This window comes from Pogoniulus pusillus, chromosome Z (genome assembly GCF_015220805.1).
Source record: "Pogoniulus pusillus isolate bPogPus1 chromosome Z, bPogPus1.pri, whole genome shotgun sequence".
Lineage (NCBI taxonomy): Eukaryota > Metazoa > Chordata > Aves > Piciformes > Lybiidae > Pogoniulus > Pogoniulus pusillus.
In genome coordinates this window covers 111,159,898-111,176,236 of record NC_087309.1, presented here as the reverse complement: position 1 = coordinate 111,176,236, position 16,339 = coordinate 111,159,898, and the positions used below count along the sequence as shown (strand labels likewise).

General features: G+C 45.4%; 1 protein-coding gene across 2 annotated transcripts in view; it reads right to left on the bottom strand.

Annotated features, from left to right (window-relative positions):
* Positions 1 to 3,277: 3,277 nt before the first annotated feature.
* The window catches only part of LOC135173492 (metalloprotease TIKI1-like), an 82,619-nt gene continuing 69,557 nt past the window's right edge, over positions 3,278 to 16,339 (bottom strand). Inside the window, exons 6-8 of one of the 2 annotated variants that reach the window (XM_064140442.1) lie at positions 16,323 to 16,325; positions 8,072 to 8,320; positions 3,278 to 4,574 (exon numbers count right to left, since the gene is read on the bottom strand). In XM_064140442.1, coding sequence (XP_063996512.1) covers positions 4,394 to 4,574; positions 8,072 to 8,320; positions 16,323 to 16,325 — 433 coding nt within the window. In that variant the 3' untranslated portion in view covers positions 3,278 to 4,393. Of the gene's footprint in view, positions 4,575 to 8,071; positions 8,321 to 16,237; positions 16,241 to 16,322; positions 16,326 to 16,339 lie in introns of both variants that reach the window. The other variant, XM_064140443.1, reaches the window with a different exon arrangement.

Sequence of the window (16,339 nt, the reverse complement as noted above, 5' to 3'; positions counted from 1 at the left end):
AGTGCCATTCACGTTTCTGTCATGGAGAGTAGCAAAAGCTCTCTAAGCTTCTCTAAGCTTTTGCTATATTGTGTAGTTTCTAGTGCCTCACATTCAAGCCAGAAGCATCGAAAAAACAAAACAATCTTTCAGTCCCATGGGAAGATTTCTCCCCAGGGTAAGTGAAAAGGTAAACACTGGCCATGTTTTCCCTTCCACTTGACCTTGCTTTCTAGACAACAGGGTATTGTTTTGGTTAAGTAGAAACGACTATCTCAAGCCTGCCCAGCACCTGCAGGTGGGCTGGCCTGAGGAGTGGTCTTTATATTGTTTGAGTAAAATTATCCAATTATATAGATTGCTTACTGTTTTTTACCAATGTATGTGAATAACGTAAAAGTGGTCCGAGTTGTGGGCTAGTCCTATTTTGGAACATTATAAAAATGGTGGACAGGCCAGGATCGAGTGCTCGTGCTCGTGCCCTTGCGCTCTTGCCCTAGCCTTCTGGGTCTGCCTCTTGCACTTCTGGGTTTTTCCAGCCTTTCTGTTTTTTTTTTTTTTTTTCCCGGACTTAACAACAACAAACTGCTCACCGATCTAGTCTCGCCTCGGGCGGACCTCGAGTCGCAGAGGCTAAAGCCTGCATGCCTGGACCCTCATCGGGAGAAAGGGACTCCCTGCCAAGCTACAGACTGTGAGTAGCTGACGAACTATTAACTCAATCCACAGAAACTCAAAAGAACTCTCTTTAAACATCATAGACTCTTTAATTTGCCATTTTCGGAAATGTTACTTTGATCTCAATCAAAAAGAATTCACAGTGGTGGTGTAGTTTCGGGAAGAGGGAATTTGCATTCTTTGCAATAAATCACTGATAAAATAGTCAACGCCTCGCGTATTTTCCCCATAACTCTGCCGCGAAACTGCGTTCCACGACAGTTTCTCAGAAGAACTGTGCCAGGTAAGAGCACAGAATCACAGAACTTTGAAGGTGTGAAGGGACCTCCAGAGATCATCCAGTCCAACCCCCTCGTCAAGGCAGCATCACCCAGGGTAGCTGGCACAGGAATGCATCCAGGAATATTTGAAAGTCTCCAGGGAAGGAGACTCCACAACCTCTCTGGGAAGCCTGCTCCAGGGCTCCATCACTCTCACTGTAAAGAAGTTTCTCCTCATGCTGAGCTGAAACTTCTACATCCCAGTTTGTAGCCATTGCTCCTTATTGCTGCTAACCAGCAAAAAAAGACTGGCCTCAGCCACTTGACCCCCACCCCTCAGATATTTGTACACATTGATCAAACCCTCTCTCAGTCTTATCTTCTCCAGGCTAAACAGCCCCAGGTCTCTTAGTCTCTCTTCACAGGGCAGATGCTCAAGTCCCCAAATCACTCTTGTGGCTCTGCATTGGACTCCTTCCATCAGGTCCCCATCTCTCCTGAACTGGGGAGCCCAAAATTTGACACAGTGCCCAAAACTGGACACATTACTTGATATGAAAGCACACCACGTGAAGCCATGCTTCCTGCAATGCCTCACAAGGAAACTTAGTTTCTAACTAAATATCATCTCAGAAAATAAAACTCCAAAGCATTAAAAGACACCAGGAGCAGAAAGAAAATGGCTGTGAAATTACAGGAGGTAGCTACAGGAAGGTTACCATAGCTGAAGTTAAATGATGTCTAATGTCTAGTTTATTTGATTGGCAAGAAGAAATAAAGTGCAAGTGCTCACTATCATGAGAGACAAGAATTTAGGAGCAAGCCCTTTTCCCAAGGAGGATGTTTGTCTGCCTTTCCCCCCTGGCTGTTTACATAAATGTGGATTTTATAATAATTAAAAAGCACATACATATCTTGGAAAAGTAATACATTAACCAATCTTAGTCAAACTACAAATATTCACAAGAACTCAGAACACGCTGCAGAACCTACACTGTCCAACGTTTGTGTGTGGGACATCACCAAGCCAGAACATTTTGAAGGAGGTAGGTTTTTTAGTTTCTGTGAATCACTCTTCAGGCATCAGCCTCCCAGCAGAGAAAGAGGAATCTTCACCACGGTAACCAGAGTACGAGTCCCTGTCATCTCAAAACAGTTCTGTTCACAGAGAAGAACATTGGAGAGATGATTTCTGACAACAGTTTTAGCAAAGAGGGGAACAGCAAAGTGCACAGGTTCATTAGTGTATACAAAGGTCAGAAATGGAAAAGGGAGGCCAGGATTCTTGATTCTGACAAAGAACTCTTAGTTACAGCACTTAAAAGGACGTGGAGACACCTAGCTCAGGAGCTTTCAGCCTCTGCACTGAAGAAATGAGTACCTGCATTTTCAGTGATTTTGGAATCAAGTTTTCTACTTCCTACAAGCCTGACAATCTCAACTGCAGGGCAACTAAGGCTACCTCAGCTGTTTGGAAGGGACAGAGAGAGGGACAATGAGCTCCACAGGCACATGATGGGAATGCCTGTTGTCATGATGACCTCTGGGACAGAGAAGTGTGGTGCCTGAGCAGATCTTGGCCGTCAGAATGGCTTCTTGGGCTGTTCCACTGCAGGCAAACTTTTCCTGTTATGGAGCTAGGCAGAAACGGCTTGATCCAAACCTCTGCCCCTGCAGAGGTCTCTGTAAAGAGCTGAGTAGCGTGTGCAAGCAGTGAGGCTCTGCTCTCCATGCCACTTGCACCTTCAAAGCTTCATTATCCCACGGCTGGTCAGACGTGGCTGATCTGTAAGAAGCAGTGTGGGGTGGGAACCACTGCCTTAGTTCACAGGTATCAAGCCAAGGCCATGAAATCTTCAAAAATGCCTTGAAAGAATTTGATTGCTTTGCACAAAACCTCCCAGGATGCAGCCTCTGTAGGCACACAACCCGTCAGAGTTTAAGGACATCTGTGTTTCCCTGGCAGTCAGGCAGTTGGCAACAGGCTACATAACGACTTACACCTCCAGAACTGAGTTACTCACAGTGCTTCCTCAGGTCTCTGCTTTTCCTGAGTGTTTTATAATGATTCTTCCCTCATGCCAGCCTCAGAAAAACATTGGTGGTTGTTCCAGTTGACTCAGCTGCCCTCCCAGAGAGGCAGCTCAGGAGCAACCAGAGAGGAGGAAACAAAAGCAAAGGTCGTCCTGGGGTTATTTTGCACAGCAGTCTTTGTCTTGTAATAGAAAAACAAATGGAATGTCTGTCTCAGCCTTTTCTCCCAGTGCTTCCAGAGCATTTTTGACCTGTGCCACACACAGGTTTGTCATACACACGAGTCACGCATTTTTGAAGGACAGAGGATGGTGGAGGAGAAGCAATACCAGTGCATAAGGTAGCAAGTGGTGGGACATTCTGACACTCAGGGGTGCAGGTGACTGATATATTTCCAAGGTACCTGGCTCAGCACATGGGTTCCTAAACCTCCCATGGATGAACTATACCAGACAAAACCAGAATCATTCATCGCCATGGCCATGCAACAATCAATGCCATGTCCATTCTAAGTAGATCCTGAAGAATTTGAAACTGTTTAGAATATGTGAGAATTTCCTTGAAAATCAGCTGAAAACATGCAAGGATGTCCCATCCAGAAAAAGAAAAGAAAGACCTTTCTCCCTAAAAGTCAATCTAACTGGAAAAAAATCACAATATATTTATGATGTAGAAAGAGGAGAAACCTGAATCTGCTCTTCTCAAATCAGCAGTTGGGAAGTCCTTATTTTGAAGGCATCCAACAGTATGATTGTGAAGGTCTTCAGACACCTTATTTTCCTAAATGTACATTAGTTTATGCTTAAAAGACTTGTCTGACCACTGGATGTTCCAGTGCACCCATGTTAAAACAGGACCAAACAGAGGGTAGAAACATTCTTCTGACAAGTCTTTAGTGCTTTATTCTATTGCAGAAGGTGTTGTCATGAACCTCTACATGTAACCTGAAGCCACAACATGCAACAAGTGAAAGTCCTACCAGTACAGACATAAAATACCAACCTCTGTTTCCCAGATGTGTTTAGATGACCAAATTTTCCTTTTCTAATGTACAAGTTGATGGTATGTAAACAATTTTTCAAGGCACCAAAGGTGAAAAGGGTATAATTAAGTTGGGCTCATACAGTTAACAGCTATGTTATAGCAACATTATCATCTACCCAGAGCATTATGGGATAACATGAAACCATTCTTCTGCAAGAGAAGGACAAATAACACCTTGATTAAAGTATCTTCTCCTGCACTGGGCAGGTCAAACCAGTTAATAGTATTAATGATCCAGATGCAGGAAAAGGAGGCAGTTTAAAATCGCCCCAAAGAGTGGGTGTCCCACTCAGTCTTCTCTTTTTGTGTTGTTTTTTTTTTTTTTTTTCACATAATCTTCTATTTATTTCTTTTTATTCTTTAAGGAGAGAGTCCTGCAGTGTGAACCTGCTTGTGTCTCAATGCAGTCTGATCACGAACAAAGTTGAAGTCAGTAGGGGGAGGCAGAGAGAACAGGAAAGGCAGTGAGCACTGGCACTGTCTGCATGAGTGTGACTAGACCGCCTGTGGCCCTGCGGGTGAGGCTCAACTGTGATGTAGCCATTAATGATGCGGATCTGGGGAGGAGGATCAGTAGCACTGCAAGGCAAAAGAAGAATGTCAGTTCAGACACAGCCCAGAAATGTCTGATGCCCACAAGTGTAATGATTTGAGGTTAACTGGATATTTTAATGAGAGAAATTAGATCATTGGCTGCAAAAAGAAAATAATGGTGATGCCTATATCACCCACTGGTTTTGCTTAGAGATACAAACCCAAGAAACAATAACAAAGTTTCTCAGTCTCTGGCTGCTGCTTGCCATGTTAGCTGTATCTGCTTGAACTTATATAACCTGATCTAATAATTCTCCTTCTAACCTCTTGTTGGCTTTTGGCATCTTGCCTGTGCATGTAAGCCTTCTGAGATAAAGGAAGGGGTTGGAAGGAGGAGGGGAATTAGTCCACAGCCCTCCTGGGTGGCTCTTCTGTTTGGGAGGGGGTTTGAATTTCTGTACTACTTTCAACTTGTATGTAATTGTACTTGTAAATACCTGTACATATTGTAAATTTGAGGTGCACTGTAAAGTATAGCTTCTTCATCCTTCCTGGGAGAAGGGAGGAGACTCCCAAGTCACTACAACAAGGCAGGAGGTGATCAGCCTCTGTATCCTATTGTCAGTCTTCTGGGCTTCTGAATAGGGTCTCTAGGACTGATTCCATGCTCACTAAATGACTGTGTCTCCCTAACAGCAGAGCACTACTTTGTCCCTTCTTCACACATGTGGACAGCACCCAGGGATAATAGCACTGCCCAGTTGACCTGCAATGCAGTATTGAGGTGAACAGGGAAGAGATGGAGATGGGTAGATACAGCACCAAAAAAACTTTTCTGTACTAAGATATACTCATCCAGCCTACCCATTGTTCCAACACAATATCCCTTGCACTTTCAGCTAAGCAGAAAAATATGTTAAAAGAACAAAACAGGCTTCTTTTTTGGGGTGGGGGTGGTGGTTGTTGGGTTTTGTTGGTTTTGTTTTGTTTTGTTTTTCTGTAGAGGAGTGACACTACAGTGAACACAGAAGGAGTGTGGCAGTTCAGCTGAATCCATCTTCCTCACTGCATATTCCCTCCCACAGGCCAGGAATTACACAGGGTTTACAGAAGAAGAGCTACTTCAGAAATGCATCCTAGAATCACTGTGAGAGTGACAGGAGACTGGAACAGGCTGCCCAGTGAGACTGCGGAGTTTCCCTCTCTGGAGATACTCAAAATCCACCTGGTTGGATTTCTGTGTGATCTGGTATAGGTGATCCTGCTCAGGCAGGGATGAGTTGGACTGGATGAGCTTTCAAGATCCCTTTCAGCCCATGACATTCTGTGACAAGACTACACTCCCAGTGGTACTCTGAGGTGATGAAAAAAGAGTTAAGTAAGAGCATACATGATGCTGAATTTGTACTATGTCAACACATGATGGAGAAGATAAATTTGTGTGCTCCAGGCTGCTAACACCATACAGCAGCACCAAACAAAGCAATTCAACCATAGCTGACTACAAGACTGTATTAGATCACTTGATCTGTATCTTTCACACCTGCAGGTTCACAGGGTGAAATCTGTGAAGGGCCCATGCATATGCACCCTGATGGCTTTCATAAGAAATCTGTGTCTGAGCACCCCATGGAGTCCTTACAGCAAGGTCTGAGACTCCTAGGGAATATATGCCTTGCACATGTGAGCTTGAGCCGAAAGAGATGGGTTTCTGTGGGGACACATGGTGGCTGCACCACGAGGTGGGGCTGTCAGCTCAACCTATGCATGTTCAGGCAGCCCGCAGAGGCCTGGAGTACTTGCACAGGCATGCATTGTGGCAGAGACAGTGGTGATTCCCTCTTTTATACACAGACTAAACAGAGAGCATGGCTAGGGACTGGGCATAGTTGTGGGCAGTGCTAGAATGGCAGCTGCCTCTCTGACACTTGTGGCTTTCCCTCTGCAGTAAGGGCATGGCCATCTCCCAGGCAACAATAAGCATCCCTTGCCTTTCCCAGTGCAACTGCTCTATTGCTGCACACACAGGCTCTTTGCTACTAAGGACTCACACCCACAAAGAATTTGCCACCTAGCACCTGGAAAAAGTTTCTAGCACAGAGGATGACTTAATTGAGTAGTGGAAGAAAGGGAACCCTACAAAAGAAGAAAAGGAAAGGAGGCATTTTCTGCTTCGATATTTACACAGTGGTTTCCTAAGCTATTATCATTACCTCTGCTTTTAGCTCACTATTGCCTTGCAGTACCTTCAATCCAGCATGCAGCCCTAGTGTACCTTCAGTTTAGTCACAGTAGCAAATTCTCTCATATTCCCTCTTCTTCTGAAGGCACTGATGCCACAGATACTTGAGCATCTCACATCTGTATGCCCACTGACTTCCCCTGAGCTTGACAGGAACAAATATGTGTGAAACACTGAACAAGTAAGTGTGCAGGCAGAGTGGGAACTTGAGATCATGAAGACTCCAAATCAATTCCTTAGCACTGCAACTAAACGGACTGTCAACAGAAGCTCCAAAAGCCTGTTCACAAGCAGCTGGTATCAGCTACATTAATAGAATGCAAATGACACACTAAAGGAACAAACAACAGTTGTGATCAGTATGAGGATTTGTTGTACTTGTGAATCTTGGACTGACTCTGTCATTGAGATATGCAATTTCTGTGTATTTGTCTCTGTTTCTCTCCAAACTAGTCATACTGAGGCTGAAAGAAAGAGCAGAGAGAGGGCACAAAACTACTCTAGAAAAGAGGAAAAAGAGTCTGGTCTAAACGTGTCACAATAGCTGAGTGCTTGGAACACAGCAGCAGCTGCTGCACCTGCTTGCTGTACCAAAGACAGCAGCCCCAGGTCTGCCTGTTACCTGACAGGAAAGGAACATTAAGGTACAGATTTAGCCATGGGCCACATGATGGCTTGTCAGGGAGATGTTTGGGGTTATTTTGCAGACTGTTGTAGTTCTTGTAGGTGAGTAAGCTCTTCTGGATGAAAACTGGAGGATCTGTGTGAACCTTTGCCCCACAACACACTCCATATTTTATATTAAATTCATCATACATAAGGCATCACTGTGGTCTCCATTTCCAGGTCTATGGTAGTGTCATGGAGCTCATGCACTTTTGAAAACTGGAAGAATATTGAGACTGGTAATTCTGCACAAAAAAAATCCAAATTCAAGGAGTACATTTGCTAGATATGACAGTTTCCATATATGCAGTAGCTCATGGACAAAAGTATCTGTATCATCTACCACTGGACTCAGCCTTCTGTGATAAGGAGGACTGGCACACGTTCACAATCAAGATCATATGCAAAACAGGTCTAGACAAGGCTTCCACTTGTACTATGCCAAATTCTCCCCAATCCTAACACATGCAACCCTCTGTCAATGTTTCAGCAAGAGCCACAGTGAGGCAGAAGGTCAGCTCTTATTCTCACCATGTATCTAGCTCCTTCAGAAATTGGGTGTGCCAGATTATTCAGTCTAAGTTTAAGTCCAAACAATATGCCAAACCCTCCTCCCTTCTGAAGCATTGGCTACCTTTCTTCAAGGCGAACCCAGAGGTCATTAAACTGTCGCAGCCTTCGCTTCTTCTGCTGCTTCTTCTTTTTATACTTTCTGTCTACCTTCTCCAGCACATCGATGCTATAAGGGAGCAGCAGGTGGGGCAAGAGCTCTTCTTTATCCTCCTTCTGGGGGTGCAGTGGCAGCGGGAGATCCTGAGACGAGACAGAGGAGCTGTGTGCCAGTGATGACGATGAAAAGGCTACCAAGATTTTTGGGGGTTTTCTGGTGGAAGAAGGAGGGAACACAGATAACAGTTGACAGGGCTTTTGGGCAGAATCCTGATACAGATACTACCAAAGCACATAGAAAAGATGTGCTTCGCCCTGATGTATTTGATGGATGAATTGAATGGATTTCTCTGCCTTGTATTCCTACTCCCTCTTCCTTAAGCCCATGTTCTGATCAAAATAGTTCTCTTTAATGAAAGGAAGCTTTGGAAAAGAGGTCATCTAGAACCAATAAAAGAATTTAATCTGGCTCAGAGTGGAAGCCTCTTGGAAACAACCTTGTGTATCTAGAAAGAGATGAAGAAGGAGTTGTCTGCCAAGTAAGATAAGGTCAAACCACACTCCTTTAGTGTAACTACTGCAGGAGGCAGACCAGATTATTCCTTTCTGCAGTAGCTGCCCAGAACCAACTAACCAGTGGGTGGGAAAAGGGGCAGGGATAGGATAGCTAAGGTACACTAGCTTGGGGAGTCCACCCTAGATCAACACCTCCTCCTGCTGGAAAAGGTAAGTAATGAGTTATTCCACAGACCAGTCTTAGCTGCAGAAATACATCTTGCAAATCATCATCATATGGCTTAATACAACAATGAACAATTGTTTGGGCCACCTCATCTGCAGCAATGTGAAACAGACAAGCTGCAGCTGTGGCAACCTCATCGTCATCTCATTTTCATGAAGCCAGCTTGCACTGAGCAGTGAAGGCATAGACTTTACAAAACATCTCATCGGGAGATGTATGTGACATGTAAGAGACCAGAATTCAACTCACTACTGCAGCGCTGAACTCTGGTGTAAGAATTTGCCATCTCCATGATGATCTGCAAAAGAAGATAATGCTGTCCTGCCACATAGATAAGCACACCACAGAGCATGAGATGGTGGCTTCAAAGGATTGCATGAGGCAAGTATGGTGGACTGAATGGAGGGGAAGAGGCTGAGCAATCATAGCTCTCTTGAAATGCAGACATGAGCTTTGCTCACATTTATAGCAATTAATGAGGGAGCAAAGTCAGGTCTTCAGTTGTCTGGCTGCAGTATTAGGCTGGGAGTATTATCTGGAATTTCAAAGTAGATCCAGCAAGTGAGGCACTGCAGTGAGACCATGTACATGCACAAATTCTCTTGCAAGGCAAATCCTGGAAGCCCAAAAAAATACTCAGAGGTTCATCTGGAGGCCTGACTGAGAGCTACTCTTACCCTGCTTCCTGTGAAGGTGCTACACTGAAGAAGCAAACCATCATCTCAACCCTGAGTACTCAAGCTCTATTTCTTTAGAATAAAGCATGCAACCCCTCCTATATACACCAAGATAGCCAAACTACAGTGTCCTAATCCACTTATGGCTTTTGCAGGCCCTCACATTTCTTTGTTGCCTGAAACAAAGTGGTTTTGCCCTTTTAGTTGTTAATGAGCATCTTGGATGAACTCAGTCCCCTCTGTGGGTACACAGAGCACAACAGAAGTATCTTTATGGCTACTTCAGGGAGAGATGCAGCAATCCTCTGTAACATGATAAAATTGGAGACTGGCTTGGGCTGAAATTGAGAAAGGTAAAAGAAGGACACAGATCACTGTGCAGAAACCATCTTCAACCACTGAAACTTCTTCAGAACTATAGTGTGTTTACTTTCTGCCTTGCAGTGGCATCAAAATGTAGAAGTCCAGAAGGAGACAGGTTTGTGTGGCTGTAGTTTTCAAGCTAGCCCATCGCTATGGGCAGACGGAGAATAAAGAGGGTTCATCCCACAGAAGGAGAAGTTAAGTTGTCAAGTGGAACATGAGGGAAAGAATAGATAGAAAATTAAGATAATTTGAGCTTATTTCCTGCAAGGAAAATCATAGACTGATCATGTGATGAACTTTATGTGATAGAGACTGGTGCAGAACACCTCCTATCAACCTTTCAAAATTCTCCTAATTGTCACACTGTCACTTTAGCACTTTTGAAGTGTCACAGTGCCTTTGGTTCTTCTCCACAACATCTCCGTATCACCCACTCTTTAATTTAGCCATACAAATTGATGCTTCCCCCAGTTGCCTCCAGTGACCTGATTTGATCTTTCTGAAAGTCTTCTGCTTATGCCTCCTTTCCCCAGACTTCTCTTCACTGTGTCTGTTCCTCAGTAATGAAAGTCATGGAGTGAGCACCAGCCTCCCCTACAGATTAAGGGAGACTGCCAGCCTTACTGCCTGCAGTCTCCCCTACCAAACTCATGACTACAACATGTTAGAGCTCAGCACAGCTACAGACAGAGCATGGAAAACTTCCATCCTACATTGACAGCCATTTATTCTGATACCTGCAGCCTCAAGAACACTATTAACAACAGACTCTCATGTACATAATGTACTTTGCAACACTTCCTGTAGGTAATCCTGCCAGGAACCAATTAAAACTATCACAGGAAAAGGCACAGGTGCAAGAGCACATCCTTCCTCTCAATGGCAAGCTCCTTTTCTTTCGTAGGTCCCATCATGGCAGTTATGAGAGGAGTCAGGAAACAACTTAATTGCAGCTGTGATTATGTGGTGAATATTTATATATAAAAATAAAATGTATATATATATACACACAGACATATATATATGCATTCTATAATCAAGAACAACAGTTAAAGCTCAAAATAAGATGGTAGGAGCTTGACTGAACTTGTGCCACTGTTTATACACTGTCCTTTGTGCTGCTGTGTGGTTGGAGCATTTGTCTTCCTTACTTTGGTGACACTACAAACAAAGAGCTCTCCTGCCTCCATGCACAGAGGCTAAGGGAGCTGGAGTTGTTTAGCCTGGAGAAGAGGAGGCTCAGGGGTGGCCTCATTGTTGTCTACTACTACCTGAAGGGAGGTTGTAGCCAGGTGGGGATTTGTCTGTTCTCCCAGGCATCCAGCAACAGAACAAGGGGACACAGTCTCAAGCTGTACTGGAGGAGGTCTAGGCTGGATATTAGGATGAAGTTGCTGTGTGAGAGTGACTGGCATTGGAGTGGGCTTCCCAGGGAGGTGGTAGAGTCACCATCCTTGGAGGTGTTCAAGAAGAGACTGGATGAGGCACTTAGTGATGTGGTCTAGGTGACTGGATAGGGCTGGTGATATGTTTTACTGGATGATCTTGGAAGTCTCTTCCAATCTGGTTGATTCTATGATAAACATCATCTCTGTCCACCTGCAGGTATGAAGGTATGAAGGACACCTCAGGTAGTTTTGTCTGCAGGTGAACTGGTTTGACTGTACCCAGTAGTTTGCCTGTTTACAGGAATGGTCCAATGTCTCATGTCTTTCTGTGTTCCTACGCAAAGAAACCCACACAGTACTTCAAAAGGGACTTTCTGTGTAGTCAGAACACAGGTGCTATTATGGAATTAGAAGCTTTTAGAGTTTTCCCAGGACTCTGGCAGGGTGCTCTCCTGGAGTCCTGTATCCCCCCAAATTCCTCTCCCTCTGTGGTTTGAATGGGAGAGGAAAGGGCGCAAAAAGACCTGTGTGTCCCCCTGCCCTGCAGGCATGAAGGGGGACACACCAAGCTAGGAGGAGGTGTTGATCTGTTGGAAGGTAGGAGAGCCCTGCAGAGGGACTTAGACAGGCTGGATGGGTGGGCAGAGGCCAACGGGATGGCATTTAACAAGGCCAAGTGCAGGGTTCTGCACTTTGGCCACAATAACCGCAAGCAGCACTACAGCCTGGGGACAGAGAGTATGGAGAGCAGCCAAGAGGAAAGGGACCTGGGGGTTCTGATAAATAGTAAGCTGAAGATGAGGCAGCAGTGTGCCCAGGTGGCCAAGAGAGCCAATGGCATCCTGGCCTGCATCAGGAACAGTGTAGCCAGTAGGACAAGGGAGGTTATTCTTCCCCTGTACTTAGCACTGGTCAGGCCACACCTTGAGTCCTGTGTCCAGTTCTGGGCCCCTCAATTCAAGAGAGATGTTGAGGTGCTGGAAGGTGTCCAGAGAAGGGCAACAGATCTGGTGGGGGGCCTGGAACACAAACCCTATGAGGAGAGGCTGAGGGAGCTGGAGTTGTTTAGCCTGGAGAAGAGGAGGCTCAGGGGTGAACTCATTGCTGTCTACAACTACCTGAAGGGACATTGTAGCCAGGTGGGGGGTGGCCTCTTCTCCCAGGCAACCAGCAACAGAACAAGGGGACACAGTCTCAAGTTGTGCCGGAGAAAGTATAGGCTGGATGTTAGGAGGAAGTTCTTCATAGAGAGAGTGATTGGCATTGGAATGGGCTGCCCAGGGAGGCGGTGGAGGCACTGTCCCTGGAGGTGTTGAAGAAAAGCCTGGCTGAGGCCCTTAGTGCCATGGTGTAGTTGATTGGTTAGGGCTGGGTGCTAGGTTGGACTGGATGATCTTGGAGGTCTCTTCCAACCTGCTTGATTCTATGATTCCGGCACGAGGGGTGCCCGTGCAGTGCCTGCACTGGAATCAGGCTGGGGACTGGATGTGCTCTTCGTGCCTAGGCAGTGGTAACTCTGCTCTTTGTCTAGGAAGAGCATAAATATTGGGGTGCTTCCCACCTTGGGGTCCCTGCCTTAGAGTTATCCCTCCCTCCCCCCCACCCCCACCTGGATATATTCTGCCACATAGAGCCCCTTGGTGCTCCTAAGGACAAGCTCCTGAGGGACAGGGCCACCTCTGCTTTGGATAACTTCCACCATTAGCACCCCCTTTACACAGGCTTGATAGTCCTTAATGATCCTTGGACAGCTTCTGAAAGAGAGCGAGGGGACAAGCATCTGGACTGCCCTTCCTTTCAGCCAGCCTGACTCACCTGTGAGTAAACATTAATGGCTCAGCCTGATTAATAGTGCGGGATGCTATATTTAGTAGCTCAGCCTTTTCCAACTTCTGACTTCCAAAATAGTCAAATTTATCTATGGTATCCTTATAGATCTTCTCAATCTAACTGAATCTGGTAATTAAAACTAAATTAATTTCTGTATATAGTTTTGGGAGCAGGTTTTTGGGAAAATAAAATAACTCTATTTTTCTATATATTCCTGACTCGGCCACAGTAATTCCCTGCCTCCACAACAGGTGCTAGGGCTTGCACAGTCTCTGAGCTGCTCTTGGTCTGTTCTCAGGCAGATGGTGTCCTCCTAGGGCTTTGGGCTCGGCACGGAAGTTTGCAGGCACGTAGGCAAGCACAGTGTCTTGTGGCAGTAACCGGTCTCTCCCTCCCTCTCTCTCTCTCTAAGCAGGCACTCAGGCTGGGGGCAACTTATTTTCAGTAGCTGTAACTGCTAGTGGCAGTAATGCAGTTAGCTCAGGGACACTTGGCTCTCCCAGTCTTACCCCTTCTGCATGGTCTAGGCTGTTGTTACATGCCAATGGGATAGTTCCTGCTAAGGCTGGCCGTAATTTCAGGCAGCTTTTGACAAAGACTATTGCCTATGACGTGAAGAGCACTTATGCTTCTCCCTGGTAAACTGAGGCACAGTAAAGTTTCCAGGTAGGCAAACGTGAAGCATCAAAACTTAGTATAGCAGCAAGGCTGGTCTTGAAGCAGTAAGGCTGTGTATTAAAGGATAGGCAAAGTGAGGCATGGCAAGTTGTTTACAACTTCTCGCCTACTTTTACCAGTTGCTTCAGTCTTCATTGCTCCAATGGTCAGATGAGATAACCACATTCCTTAGCCAATCAGAATGGCACTTTGCCAGAACTAACCATATTAGGTGAAAATATGGGCTTGCTTTACCCAAATTTGGGAAAACACAGGCCTGTGAATGCAGCAGGTACAAACCAAGTGTGAATACCTTGTTTACCACAGGATGCAAACAGGGGTGAAATGTGAACAATGTCAACATTGACTCTTTGAGGGCTTCCAAAGGCCTTCAAAGAGTCAGTGAACTCACATAACATGGCAAGACAAGCTGCCCTGAGTATCATTGATGCTGATCTCCTTGGTGGGTGAAAATCTATCCTTCCCTTCCACAGTTTGTCTGGCCTTGATTTCCTTACACTTACACCTTCACAGAGTGTTCTAGTTTAGAGCTTCCTGGAGACCCAAAGCCCACCAGAACAAAATTAAATATAGGATGCCTCCCCTCTCCCCCTTTTGAAAAGAGAAGAATTAGGTAGAAAGAGTGGAAGGGGGTAAAACACCCACAGAAACCAGTCTGGCAACAATTCTGGAAGTTAAAAATAACTTCAGCAATAAATAAAGGGTATTTAAGGTAAGGGACTTTACAGAAGTATAAGGGAAAGGAAACAAGTACAAAAATATATGCAAAACTGGATGGATGACAACGGATGGGAGTAGATTCAGGAGGTAGCTGATCCACCACGTGGTTGGCTGGCCGTGTGGTTAAGCTGTAGCAGTGTGGGCGTTGCTCTAAAGGCGAGGCAAGCAGAGGGTGAGAATAGGAAGTTTGCCTGCTTTGACAGTGTTGCAGGCACGAAGTGGGAGTGGGCTAACCATTGCACCTGGAGTCAGTCCCAGACCACCTCCCAGCCCCCTAGAGGCTCAACCTGTAACACAGAGCATTACTGGATATTTTCTTTTGTACTCTCAAATATATATCAGGGTATCTTTCTTTAACCTTTACAAAATGGTTATGGCTAGTTTTAGGGATATGTATGCTAAGCATGAACTAGGGGAAAGGTCAGAACAACAAAACCACAAAAATATCAGTGCAGGCAGGTTTTTTGTTCATAGAATCATAGAATCAACCAGGTTGGAAGAGACCTCCAAGATCATCCAGTCCAACCTAGCACCCAGACCTAGCCAGTCAACTAGACCATGGCACTAAGTGCCTCATCCAGGCTTTGCTTGAACACCTCCAGGGACGGTGCCTCCACCACCTCCCTGGGCAGCCCATTCCAATGCCAATCACTCTCTCTGGCAAGAACTTCCCCCTAACATCCAGTCTATACTTTCCCCAGCACAAATTGAGACTGTGTCCCCTTGTTCTGTTGCTGGTTGCCTGGGGGAAGAGGCCACCCCCCACCTGGCTACAATGTCCCTTCAGGTAGTTGTAGACAGCAATGAGGTCACCCCTGAGCCTCCTCTTCTCCAGGCTAAACACCCCCAGCTCCCTCAGCCTCTCCTCATAGGGCTTATGTTCCAGGCCCCTCACCAGCTTTGTTGTACTTGTAAACACTGACACATTGGATTGTCTAGCACAACCTTAGTGTTACAGGATCATTAAGTTTTGTGGGGAAGCCTTCTCCATGTCTGACTACCTGCCCTTTGGTAACAACAGGCTTAGAGGTTGCATTCATAGAATCATAGAATCAACCAGGTTGTAAGAGACTTCCAAGATCATCCAGTCCAACCTATCCCCCATCCCTATCCAATCAACTAGACCATGGCACTCACTGCGAAGAATCTTGCCTTAGTTTAGTTTCTTTCAGTTCACATAGTGATGTACATCCATGTCAAAAATCACAGCAAAAACATAACCTCTCAAATTTGAGTCTTATGGTCTAAAAATAAGGCAGAATCACATAGAAAATTGCCTAGATTGGAAAAGATGTTTAAGAAGATCAAGTCCAAGAAGGGATGGGGACATGACCACTGTACTGGGCAAAGCTGTTCCAATGCCTAATAACTCTTTCCATAAATAAATTCTTCCTAATATCCAATCCAAAGTTCTCTTAGTGCAACTTGAAGCCATTTTCTCTTGTTCTGTCACTTGTTAATTGATTGAATAGATGGACCCCTCCCCACCTCCATACAATCTCCTTTCAGGTAGCTGTAGGAATTGATAAGGTCTTGCCTTAGCCTCCTTTTCTCCAGACTAAACAAGCCCAGTTCCCTCAGCTGCTCCTCAGAATACTTGTTCTCGAGATCTCGAGACCCTTCACCAGCTTTGTTGCCCTTCTTTGGACATACTCTAGTACCTCGATGCTCTTGTAATGAGGGGCCCAAAACTGAACACAGTATTTGAGATGCTGAGTACAGAGGTAAACCCACTTATTTTGTTCTACTGGCCATGCTGTTCTGGATGCCTTTGGCCTTCTTGGTCATTGGGACACACTGCTGGCTCATGTTCACCTGCTGATCAACATCCT